Consider the following 13,480-nt stretch of genomic DNA (forward strand, 5'->3'; position numbering starts at 1 on the left):
CTACTCAATATATTAACCCACTGTACACTGAGCTCAAAATAAAATTCAACCCTAAAAAGGTTTTGGGTGGGTTTACCATTCAGTTGATTTGTCGCTCCAACTTTATATCAGTTTACCAAAATATCATGTGTTATTGCGGTTGCTGCTTGTGGTGGTTGTCGCCTTCATGGATGAACAGAAGCATTTTGTTATTATGAATACTAAATGTAACGTAACTTGAACCTATTGCGCCACCATGCGGCCACCATCAGCAAAGCACGTATTCACACTGCGCGTGCTCCTGTGATACATCCGGCCGGTCCCTATCAATCGATCAGAGAGAGGAAGATGGCGGTGGATGGAGTAAGCGGAGCAGGATCGATCACCGAAAAGCTCGATTGGATTTGTTTTTCCTAACTGAGGCAAACACTCCATATCACAGCCGGAGCCCGCAGTTTGAACCCGGAGTGAAGAAGCGATAACACAGAGGTAATTCAGGAGTCAGCCTTTATAAAAATGGCGCTTGAATTGTACAAGTTGAACGAGCTAGCTGAGAAAACAAGAAGGGATGAGGACAGGCCCAGCTCGTCGGTCCGCCATCTTGTCCCTTCACTACATGCATGTCAAGGCACGCTAAATTAATCCCTGATAACAAAGCTACAAGGATGGAGGAATTGTAATCGATGTATTGCACCGTCAAACTTGGCTGTCCATACTTTTAGAGATACTTAATTTGCAGTCACAAAACATCGATATGTATTTAAAAATTCTGTTATGTTGTGTGAAGTTGCATGGCCATCATCACAACAGCTGAAGCTAAATTTTGGTATCATTCTGCTTTTTTCCCTCACTTGTGGTTTACTTATCCAACGTTACTTTTTGTTCCATCGTGGCAACGCATGTCGTGTATTAATCAGCATAGCTTTATTTTGAATTATGTTTCTTTGGTGTTACATCGCGTTGTAACGCAGTATTAGGGTGATATCTGTCTGTTTCGAGTATTTCCTGGTGGTGTCCTGTAGGAAAAAGAGTCTGATAGCTAACTGAAACGCATGGGTGCAGACACTACTGTCATTCGCAACACAAATCACACACATTTTATACAATATGAGTTCTGTATTAACACGGAGGAGGGGTCTCATTACAAATTTAGGATTAAATTAAGCTGCTACTACTTTACAGCATCTACATGTCACTGTGCTCTTTTTTTTTTTAAACAAGAACGCAACATTCTCCATTTACAGTGCCAGGGGAACTGGAAGTTGTAATAAATAAAATATATATTTTGTAAATATTTAATTAATTATGTATTTTAACAGCTTTTTTTTTTTTTAAAGCAAAACATTCTTTTAGCTTTTTGCATAAGAATTTGACATTATGAATATTAAATTTAGTCAGTAAGCAGAATAATCGATTAAAATTGCGAGCAGAGATTCCTGTCATTTTTAATGAATGCAAACAATACTTTTATTTATTTATTCATAATAATGTAAAGTAAGGGTAAATATGATCAGCTATAAATCGTGACCATTTACCCCACAGTTGAACATGTGGGCAAAATAAATGCACTAGTGTTTCTCTGATCTCCCACAACAGCTTCTATTTACACCAGTGTGTTTTGTGAGTATCTGCAGATAAAAAAAAAATAGTTGTATAAAACATGTAAAGCATTTTAAACATTGTCTCTTTGACTTTGTTAGTCAGAAAATAATAATTCAATACCCCGTTGTTTCAGTTCCATACAACAGTATAGGGTCATTGGCCATTTCCCTTTAACCTTTAACCCTTGAACTTTTAAAAGTGAAACAGCAGCTGCAAGTGTAACTTGGTGTAACAGTGATTCCATCATTTTGAATAAATTCAACAACACTGTGCTCATTTTTGGCTAACAAAGATTGTGTTTCAATACATCAAAATTAGGGCTGGGCAATTATTAATGTTATATTGATATTGTGGTATGAGACTAGACATCGTTTTAGATTTGGGATATCGTAATATTGTGAGTGTTGTCTTCCTGGATCTCATATATTGCCTTCACCCATAACTCAGTATACCCACGTTACTTATGATCACTTAACAAAAATGTCATTGTATAAATATTTTTGAAAGCAAAAATAATAACCTTACAACATCATTGCAATCAGTAGCTATTTGGACTTGAATATTATGATCCTTGTTTTTCTCCATATCGCCCCAGCACTAATTGAAATAATGAAAAAGAAACATTTTTTCATCCTGACTGCAGTTTTAATATGAAGGCACTTTATTAATGTTGGAACATGGGATTTTTGAAGGCTGACAACTGGTATTTTGTCTCAGATTATGCTCTCACATCTCACATTCTGAAATGTCAGTCATCTGATTTATTTTTATTATTAATAGATTTTTTTTCTTTGCTCAGGGAGGAGACGTAATTGTGAACAACACTGATTGATTGGTAGTGTTTTATTAAAGGCCAACAAATGTCATGCTAATATAAAGACAAATTGGTTAAGCTGTGTATAAGCCTTTTGAGCCTTTCCTAATATGCCTCATGTGACTTCTTTCTTGTCAGCTGTAAACAGAGCCCCCGCCCACCTGCTGGCCTCTTCCGCCGTCCTCAAGTATTCAGGACGATGGAGTTCCCATGGCACAGCGGGAAGGTTCTGGAGCAACTCAACCGCCAGCGCAAGCAGGGCCTACTGTGTGACTGCACCTTTGTTGTGGACGGGGTGGACTTCAAAGCCCACAAAGCTGTCCTGGCGGCCTGCAGTGTCTATTTCCGCACCCTCTTCCTGGACCAGAAAGATGTGGTGCATTTGGACATCAGCAATGCAGCAGGTGGATGCTTATTAGCTTGTGGTCACATATATCTGCATACTTTCAAATTATGTATTTAATTTTTTGTCATTTTCATCTTCCAGTGCTCTGACTTTGCATTGCTTAACTTGAATAATAGTAAATGCACCCCGCCATCACTGCTGTATAACCACACCCTCTGTATTTTTGATTATTGTTGCAGGTTTGGGTCAGGTCCTGGAGTTTATGTACACTGCCAAGCTGAGTTTAAGTCCGCAGAATGTAGAAGATGTGCTGGCTGTTGCTAACTTTTTACAGATGCAAGAAATTGTCAATGCCTGCTCTGCGTACCAGTCAATGGCAAACCAAGCTCCGTCACTCATAACACTGGATTTCGCTGTAGGTGAGTCCAGCCTTCGTTGAATGAATTTAACAATCTAATGTGTTTAATTTTAAGTGTCACTTTTCATGGCATGAAATTTCTTATGTTTATATTCTTAGTAACAAGGTACTTCCTGTCTTGTAGCTTGTAGTAGTCATTACAGAAAACATTTAACGACATAACAAGTCAGAGCTTTAAATTTAAAATTTTTCAAGTATTTATATCAGTTAACTGTTAATAAATTAAGCTGATATAAACATTTTATTAAAAGTTACATCTGGTTAACAATTTTTCTGTTACAGTGTTTATGATATAAGTTAGTATTTCATATTTTGTGCAAAAATGTACAGTTAACTGATTGTTTCTTATTGCTAAGCTATTAACCTAATTGAATTCAAATTCTACCATCTAATTGAATACAACATTGCATGCCAAGTATGAAATCTGGAGCCTGGTATACACTGCCCCCAAAAGTTAAAGGAACACTTAAATCCCACATGAAATCTTGATGAACTAATTATTCAAGTTGAAAATCATTATTGATGTACATGGTATAGTTTGTTGAGAACAAAATGATGTAACAAAGGTCAATTGAAACCAAAACCATCAACCCACTGAGGGCTGGATTCAAAATCACACTGAAAATCAAAGTAAAACATTGAATCACAGGCTGATCCAACGTGAATTTCATCAAAGCAGCTGAATAATGTGACTCAGTGGTGTGTATGGCCCCCGTGTACCTGTTTGCACTCCTGACAACATCTGGGCATGCTCCTGATGAGTTGGCAGATGGTGTCCTGGGGGGATCTCCTCCCAGACCTGGATCAGGGCATCAATTAGCTCCTGGACAGCCTGTGGCTGCACTTGGCAGCGTCGGGTGCCTCAGCATATAATGTCCCATAGGTGCTGCTCAGTTGGATATAGGTCAGGGAAACGAGAGGGCCAGTCAATGGCATCAATGCCTTCGTCAATTAGAAACTGCCTACGCACTCTGGCCATGTGGGGCCAGGCATCGTCCTGCACTTACTGTTTCCTGAATGTACAGATTGAGACCCCTGAAGTTTAACTGACTTGGTGTTACACTGTGACCATTAGGTGTAAAAATTAAACATTTCCTAATTTTTCTTACCTGACAAAGCAGAAGACAAACAAGGTGAAGTAGATCAGAGAGAGGAGCTGGAGAGCGACCTGGCAGAAGTAGCATCTCAAGCAGAGGACAGTCCTAGCACCCCCACAGAAGGAAAGGAGCCCACGCAAAATCTGCAAAATTTAAAGGAACACATCTCCACTGAAACACAACAGACAGCTTCTCGGCCCAACCCTGCCAGAACCCACTCAGGCCGAGGACGTCCGGCTAAAACCAGCCCCCTTTCTACCCACAAGATGGTATCTGTAAAGGAGGAGGAGGAATGTGCTGCACAAGATGTACCTGGATTTCAGGACGACCCCTCTGATGCTGACTACAATCCCAGTGAGTACACAGAATCTTCTAATCTGTCCATTTGGCTTTTGAAGACCACATGATGTATTACAATGTTTTTAACAAGTGTTGATTTGACCAAACTAAGAGATGTTTTCTCTTTGTTTACAGAATCACAGTTGAAATCTGCTGGCAGCTCGTCCTACATGAGCTCGCGGGGGAGAAGAATCAGAAAACCTCCTCGACGAAACTTCCCACCTGGTGAGCAGGCTATGCAGGTTTGACTCAAATAGCAACCCTCTCTTTTAAGCTTTCCACTTGTCATGGAATTTGTTGCTTATGATACAGAAACATACTCCAGACAGAAAAAGGCAAGGAAATTGATACATATAAAAAAGGTTTCAACTGTAATTATTCAAGAGTTTCTTTTTTGATTCTAACATCTAATTCCTGGTCATGGTTACAGTTTTAAAAATGGCCTTTTCTGAAACTGACAGAGGCTTTGCCATCACACAAATTGTCATTTCCAGCAAAGACTTAGACAGAATTTCATTTCAGTTCTCTATTGTCCTCCTTGCAGACAATGATTCAGAGGAAGAAGGCACATCAAAGGCAAAAACACAGAAGAAGGTGGCGGAGCTGGCAGAAGCGGCCGGAGTACATGAGGATGACTGTGGGGAGATTGGCGACGGGGAAGCTGATGATGAAGAGGGGTCTGGTGAGGAAGATGGCGAGTTTAGACAGCAAGGGGAAGGAGACGATTCAGGCGGAGAGAGAGATGGGAGACTTATTCAGTCGACGTCTATGAGCAACCGATCCGAATCAAAGCCGTACAGCTCTGTGACACATGAATGCGAGGTGAGAAATATCAGTCTGGATGCAGGAAGGAAGTAACCAACTTTGTGCCACAAGCTGTGGAATAGCACTGCTCATCACTGTCAGAGTAGAAACACACAGCCTGCACTGAGCTGTTTTGCTTGATTCTGGCTGCAGAGGCTTTGAAGCTAATATGTCTACATCAAACATGGAAATGTTGGTGATGCTGGGAGCTGTTATGCAAATCTTGGTGATGCAGGGTGGTTCCATTTGCATACAGATGTTTGCATTGAAAGGTTTTGTCAGCTCACACTTGATGTTTTCTTCTTTCAGGACTGTGGGAAGAAATTCACCCACACTGGTAACTTCAAGAGACACATGCGTATTCACACAGGAGAGAAGCCATTCAGCTGTCGGGACTGCAACAAGGCTTTCTCTGACCCTGCAGCCTGTAAAGCACACGAGAAAACACACAGGTGAATTTCTTATTTTATTCAAAGACATTTACTTTGTAGACACCTGCCAACTGAGCTATGTCAGGTCTATGTGTTGAAATGCGCTCTCGTTGCCTGCCAGCCCCCTGAAGCCATACTGCTGCTCGACTTGTGGAAAGAGCTACCGCCAGATCAGCCTGCTCAACCTGCATCGCAAACGCCACACTGGCGAAGCACGGTACAGCTGCGAAGTGTGCGGCAAGCTCTTCACCACATCCGGCAACCTAAAGCGCCACCAGCTGGTGCATAGTGGTGAGAAACCGTACCACTGCGACTTCTGTGAGAAGGCTTTCTCTGACCCCACCGCTAAGATGCGACATCTGGAGACGCATGACACGGAAAAGGGTAACAAGTGTCCACACTGCGACAAGCGCTTCAACCAGGTAACAAAGTGTTTGAAAAAGTTTTGTATCACCAATGGTACTACAAACATTAAAGCTATGATTGCATATTTTTCTGACAAATATTATAATATCTTCAAGAAGCCACATATACTTACAATGACTAATTACCAGTCATGTGTAACTAAGTATATTATATTGAGTGCTTTAACTTGTTACCTGATTTTGTGTCTCCTTTAGCCTGGAAATCTGAAGGCTCACCTAAAAATCCATATCACAGACGGGCCTCTCAAGTGCAAGGAATGTGGCAAACAGTTTACTACCTCAGGTAAGGAGACTGTATTGACCATATTTTTCTTGAATTAAATTTATTTTTGTTATATGGTGATCTTGTGAGAAATTTGCTGCTGATACAAATGAAAGACTCACAGGGCCCTGTTTAAACAACCTATAGCGCATGGTTTTAAGTGCATGGTGCTTGTGCATTTAAGGCATGTCCAATCGCCTTTGCTAATAAAAAGGTGCATAACCTGGATGTAATGTAAGGAAAAATGGGCAAAAGGTAAGTATGTAGTCCCTTATTTAATCATAGTTCAGTCAGGAACACTTTTGTCAAAGAATACTTTATTTCCATTTACAGTAGGCTATTATATTTGGCGGCATGGCTCTGTTCTGGGGCCTCTTTACTTTTCATTGGGCCTTTGCAGAAAGCCTCTTCCACGGCCTATGTGGAAAGCCATAATGCAGAGAGAGCAAACCTGTCTGCCATTCCACATGAAAATGAGGAAAGTTTGAAGCAGAGAGAGAGCAAACCTCCCTGCCCTTCCATGCGCCTACATGGAAAGCCAGAGCAGCAGCAAAGACAGAACAGAACAGCATAGAGCAGCATCAGTGACAAACAGAAATTACATTGAGGAGGAGGAGGAGCTGGGGTGGAGGCGGGTTGCAAAGCGGCTTGCAAAGGAAGCAGCAACAGTAGGCAGGCTAAAGCAGTTTAAATAGGGCACCCTGAATGAGATTCACCAATTGGCTGCATAGAAAGGAATCATGTGATCTATCAGCTGACTCCCTTCCATCAATCAGCTGCTCCATCAGTGATTGGCTGTTTGAGATCAACTGATGTAGCTGGGATGTGAGCTGAGCTTGACATTGTGTTCTGCCTGACTGGTCATACAAACTCACCTGGAACACACAGATGGAGCTTCAACTTAAAATTAACTGATCTTTGAAATGTGAGCTACTGTATAATGACCTCCTGATTGAGTATTTAAATGCTATTTTAACCATTCAAAACAATGCCACAGAGTAGATAGTGACAGTTGTGTTTTGTGGGCCATTTTATTTGGAGCAAACACAATTCCAGCTGCTTTCAACTTGTCTGCCTGTTATCTACAGGAAGTTAACCTCTGTACTTGTCTTTGCTTTGAGGCGTTTGGCCTAACCTTTGTGTGATGGTGTCTGCTTTGTAGGAAATCTAAAGAGACACCTGCGGGTCCACAGTGGGGAGAAACCGTACGTCTGTATGCACTGTCAGAGAGCTTTCAGTGACCCTGGAGCTCTGCAGCGGCATGAACGCATCCACACAGGTACTCCCATGACATTCAGACAGAATGAAACACCACATGTGTATTATCTCCATCCCACTATGGTGAGACTGTAATCCATGTTCTACAGGAGAGAAGCCGTGTGTCTGTCTTATCTGTGGCAAGGCTTTCACCCAGGCCAGCTCACTCATCGCCCACGTCCGCCAGCACACTGGAGAGAAGCCCTACGTGTGTGATCGCTGTGGTAAAAGGTCAGCAAGCAGATATATCAGTGCTGTTACAGAAGGCTTATTTTTAAGATTCACTTTCACCTGGGGAATATAACCTGAGATTCTCCGACAAAGAGTGCTTGGATATATCTTTGAAAATGGAGCAAAGAACATTAAAGGGAAATTTCGGTTTATTTCAACCTGTCTCCTATCGTCCTAAATTTGTTTCAGGTGACTAGTGACATAAAAATAATAGTTAGCATGTTAGCCGTTAGCCTAGATACAGCCGGGGCGCATAGTAGCGTCAGACCTGTTAAAACGTAAGTGAACGGGCATACTTCAAGTGCAAAGTTAGTCCACTAAACAAGCTTTTTTTCCACCAAGACCACCTCATATCGTTAGAATAAATGTCAGAGAACATATAGGAAACGACATGTAAACGTGTTGTCTTACCTTACCAGTGTGGTGCCATGTTTGTTTACCATTTAACTCTGCTTTCCAAAGCGCGGCCAAAATATTGCGAGAACAAGCAGCGATCTCATAGCGTGCCTGAAATCTCGCGAGAACAAGCAGCAACAGCTGGAAGGCAGAACCGGACAGTAGCCTGAAAAGTTCATTCATTTATTTTATGAAAGATTTATAGAATAATGGCTGACTTTTTGCCAGACTTCGACTTTGTGGAGGAGGAATTTGATTTTGCAGAGTTTGATGGCTGCCCTTATTTATTTGAGCCAGAATACACTCACAAAGAGCTTCGTGAAATTGAAGAACGGAGGAGGAGAGAGAGAGAGGCGCAACAGGTAGAGGACGAGAGAGGAGGAATGGTTGCTGCAAGGCTGCGTAGCTCTGGAGATTGGTGGTGTACCTGTGAATGCTGTGCCCCAGTGCCCACAGAAGAGGAATGCCTCTAACGGCTAACATGCTAACTATTATTTTTATGTCACTAGTCACTTGAAACAAATTTAGGACGATAGGAGACAGGTTGAAATAAACCGAAATTTCCCTTTAATTATAGGTTTATGGTTTTATCTTGCACAGGGAACAGTGGGAATCACAGATCACATATGGGGTATGGCCTTGCAGGCATTTACTTAAGTCTACAATTAAAAAGAAATACACTGCTAAGAAATACTCAACAATAACTGCAGCTAGAAGTTAGTGAGAAAATGTTTTTTTTTTTTCTTTTGTATTTTTTGCGAGCTGACCCTTTAAATACGATGCCAGGCTATAAGAAGGAGGCAAGATGAGCATTTTGTCTCCCTCTGGACAGGTTTGTACAGTCCAGTCAACTGGCCAATCACATCCGGCATCACGACAACGTCCGGCCGCACAAGTGTCAGATGTGCGACAAGGCATTTGTTAATGTGGGAGACCTGTCAAAGCACATCATCATCCACACAGGTAAGGGCAAAATTTGTGTCAAATAATTATGGGACTGGAGGAAATAGGGAGACAGCCTTTCTCTATATCTCTGTTACTTTTTTACCCTTACATCTTCAGTTGATTATTTTTTCTCTGTCCTGCTCTCTCAGGGGAGAAACCTTTCCTGTGTGATAAATGCGGCAGAGGGTTCAACCGGGTGGACAATCTGCGCTCCCATGTCAAGACCGTCCACCACGGCAAGGCCGGCATGAAGCGGCTGGTTGTAGCCGGGGGCAGCGCAGACGAAGGGGCTGATGGGTGCGCAGGAGCATCCACCTCTGACAGCGAGATCAACATAGTTACCGTCACCACAGAGGACATCGTCACCCTGGCAACCGAGGCCCTGGCAGCCACTGCTGTAGCTCAGCTGACAGGTCAGGCAGCATCTTTAAGGCTGAGTTCAGTGACGTCAGGGGAAATGACAATATCCCGGGCTTTGAACTTCACAGATGCTGCAGACATCACCCCGAACTGCAGATGATAAAAAAAGTATGAGGGCTTCAACAGTGATGAGTGTTTGTTTCTTTGTGTCGTGTGTCTGTTTGCAGTGGTTCCAGTGGCTGCTTCAGTGTCTGCAGATGAGACGGAGGCTTTGAAAGCTGAAATCACAAAGGCAGTAGAGAAAGTGCAAGAAGCAGGTAAGACTAAAAAGAAATGACTGTACACTATTCAATCAAACATTCATGTTTGAATAATACCATAGCTTTAGAATACCATACAAACAATGAGGTCAGGAATGGCACTTGTAACAAGATATCAGACATGGGTTGGAGGAAACAAAAAAGAAAACAAAACTAATGTTATGAATGTATATATAGCATGATTTTGAGCTAAATCTGTTAAAAAACCTTAACTTCAAGGGCAAAGCTGTGGTGAGGGTTTTGGTGGCTGAGGGTTTAGGATGCCACGGTGGAAATGATTTAATTGCTAAACTTGTTTGCTGGGATGGTGCAGCAGTATTATTCCATATTGAACCCTGGTATGGTGGTTGCGTTATCATGGTATTTAGTTTGAAGTATCAACATATTTAAATTAAACAAGTTAAGGACAAAATACTTGTATATTTCTTATTAAACCAAGAATTCCCATCATTGGTTTTATTGCAAAAATATTCATTTTACTATTAAAATTTGCAGTTCACAGAGACTTTGCATTTGCACATATTTTATCACTAAATGCTACAAACATTATTGAGCCATTGCCAAAATCCTGACCCAAGGTCTTGACACACTGGGGTGTGACAAAGAATAACTGACATGAAAATGCAAAACACTAGCCTGCGAATATTTTGCATCAAAACTCAGAACAGTGCAAACAGACTAGTCTCTCACTCTGCATGGATTTAAGTTCTCTCAGTTATGCAGTGTATATGTTCTAGGGCTTTTATTGTGAAAGGTAAGAACAAAAGGAGTGGAGTTGTTATTTAAGTAATTGAGTAATTAATTTTACCGTCTCAGTTCAGATTACCTAGGCTTCATTTTGTTGTTCAGCAATGCTAGTCTACATGTTGTTCTTTAGAATTTTTGTGTCCTTTGTCATATAATACAGGGTGCTGAGAAACACAAATGATCAACAGATCACCATTGTTGTGATGTTGTGACATGACATACATTCGTGGTTGATGCCTTTATTCACAGTGTAAAAGTTCCAAAATATCAACCTTGTTATGAAAAAAAATGCACCACTTCGTGGCGTGTTAAAATACACATGACAAATATAGCAGTTTGAAAACATATATTGATGTGCAAATTAATCACATGAAATACTCCCCAGGTGTGTAAAGCCTCTGAATCCAAAGCAGACAAATGCTTAAATTACCTAAGAAGCCTCATAGACTAACTAAAAGAGGAAGTTAGGTCATGATTCTCAACTGAAAATCATTCAGCTATACCTACACTGAAATGGAATTAATGTCAGAACCAAACTCACTGACAAACAAAATAATGTTCTAACTTTAGTGTAAATATGCCATTTTACTACTGCATTTCAACATGATAACAAGTTTGATAAAAAAAAATATAAAAATGTGATGTTGAAAAAACAACCTCACCACACAGTTTATTTGATAACTGTTCCAGAGCTTCCTACAGTATGATATTACATGATTTTAATCATCAGCAGTGACAGTTTGACTAGTTGTTATGGAATTGTAGATGCTGAAGTTTCAGTGTTATCTGAGCATCAGAAGGACTCATCCATGCCGGTCTAAAAGCTGCAGTTCAAAATTAAATCTTGACCTTGGAAAGAGCAGCTGAGAAAACCGTTTTGTCACTACCATATTTTCTCAGTGATATTTGTCAAGTTGAGTTTCACTCTATATTGTGATAAACACTGGGGTTTTTGGAAATGATTACAGTAAATGGCATAAAATATTCAAAAACATAAAGATGAAATTCAAAGTATTGCATGACTTACAAATCTAAAGAAGGAAAAATGGTGGCATAATTTTAAACTGTGCAGTTGCTGTAAGGACTTGCTAACTGTTGTCAAATGTAAGTATGCTAGTATACACTGCTGCATTAAGTTCCATTCTAAGCCAGATAACAGAGAGACAAAAAGGTCGTCTGACCCTCCAGGTGGCAATGTTTAACTTAAAAGGGGGAAACATCATGAAAAATGTGAATGGCTTATGTTTTTGTCAACTCTTTTGTGTTCCCAGACCCCAACACTCAGATCTTGTACGCTTGTGATTCATGTGGGGATAAATTCTTGGACGCCAGCTCCCTGGCCCAACACGTGCGCATCCACACAGCTCAGGCACTGGTCATGTTTCAGGCAGATTCTGACTTCTACCAATACACCACCACCGCTGAGGGGGATTCTGCCACAACATGGCAACCCACGGCTGAACAAGTCATCCAGGAAGGAGAGCTGATCTTCCGTACCCAGGTTGGAGAGGAAGAGGCAGAGGGAGGGATTGTGGGGGAGACACAAGTTCAAGAAGAAGGGACAGGAGGGGTGACTCATGTGGAGGGGAGGGAGGATGGAGAGGTGGAAACCCATAGTGAGCTCCACACAGAAGGAAAAGATGAATCTGCAGGGGACGTAGAGGAAGAAAAGGAAGTGGAGATGGAATGTGAGAGTAGGGCGTAAGTGGGGCAGGCTTCAGAGGAGTGTATAAAATATTGCTGTTAACAGACACCTAATTTATACTGAATGAAATATAAGAAATGAAGTGAGTTAAGATCTCAGAGTTGCAACATGTCATGATGTTAAAAATAAATGTAAACTGGATTTATAACATACAACACTTTATAAACAATTTGCTTAGATTGTATGGTCATAAATCATGTTTTGCAGTCCTAACCCAGGAAAAGAGGTGAGAGTCAGTTATTTGGTAAATATTGTTGAGGGTTCTTCCAGAGATGGTTATCCTGCTTTGTATAGTTTGTTTATTTTTAGACAAAAATGCAGGATGATGTAATGATCTTTGTATTTAGATCACAGTTCTGTCTTACCTATATTCACTGAAACAAAGAGTTCTGTGTTATTTTTCCATTTCACTCAGATGAGATATAGTCAAACTATTTTATTGCACTCAGTTGTAAGTATTTTCATGGAAATCCTAACATGCAGAGATTATCTATATGAACATGTTGGGGTGCTAAAGATTTAACTTAGGGGTAACCATCACCTCCACCTTTTTTCAGAAGTGTGATGTCATGTATTCATGTACTGGCAAACATTGTAAATGCTGTGCATGTATAATATTTGTAAATATTTGTTATTTGTCCTCTAAAGAAGTCTTAATACCTCTGATAAATGATAAAAAGAAATATGTGTGGTTGTGACAAGCTGGTTGAAAATTCTCAGTTTCACATTTGTACCAAGACATTTTTTTCTGTTATTGCAGTAAACTGACCATATTTGTATAAAGATGGTTGCCTGCCAGTAATGGTTTTGTCATTATTTTGTCTGTTGATATTAACACCTGCAAAATGCCCTATTAGACATCAGTAACACTGCCTAGACTCACTGGAAGTTATCATCTCATCAATAAAGAAATATCACACATTCTGATTACCCTTGTGTAGTGCTGTTATTTATTATTCTTATTTATAAAAACAATTTGCTATTACTTCTTTCCTTGAAGTT

At 40.6% G+C, this 13,480-nt stretch overlaps 1 protein-coding gene across 2 annotated transcripts; it reads left to right on the forward strand.

The window, feature by feature from the left end:
- Window positions 1–303: 303 nt before the first annotated feature.
- On the forward strand, window positions 304–13,405 carry zbtb17 (zinc finger and BTB domain containing 17). 2 transcript variants are annotated; one of them, XM_033627954.2, is made up of 15 exons: window positions 304–468; window positions 2,534–2,799; window positions 2,981–3,160; window positions 4,278–4,610; window positions 4,731–4,820; window positions 5,140–5,417; window positions 5,709–5,851; window positions 5,952–6,252; window positions 6,451–6,538; window positions 7,680–7,796; window positions 7,885–8,005; window positions 9,234–9,364; window positions 9,496–9,759; window positions 9,934–10,023; window positions 12,045–13,405. In XM_033627954.2, the coding sequence occupies exons 2-15, from the start codon at window positions 2,595–2,597 to the stop codon at window positions 12,476–12,478; spliced, it is 2,775 nt and encodes a 924-aa protein (XP_033483845.2). In that variant the 5' UTR covers window positions 304–468; window positions 2,534–2,594; the 3' UTR covers window positions 12,479–13,405. The 2 variants fall into 2 exon arrangements, with proteins under 2 accessions (XP_033483845.2, XP_033483846.2); XM_033627955.2 differs by having other exon boundaries at window positions 4,281–4,610.
- The last annotated feature ends 75 nt before the right edge of the window (window positions 13,406–13,480 follow it).

The sequence above is a fragment of the Epinephelus lanceolatus genome, chromosome 8 (assembly GCF_041903045.1).
Source record: "Epinephelus lanceolatus isolate andai-2023 chromosome 8, ASM4190304v1, whole genome shotgun sequence".
NCBI classification, from domain to species: domain Eukaryota; kingdom Metazoa; phylum Chordata; class Actinopteri; order Perciformes; family Serranidae; genus Epinephelus; species Epinephelus lanceolatus.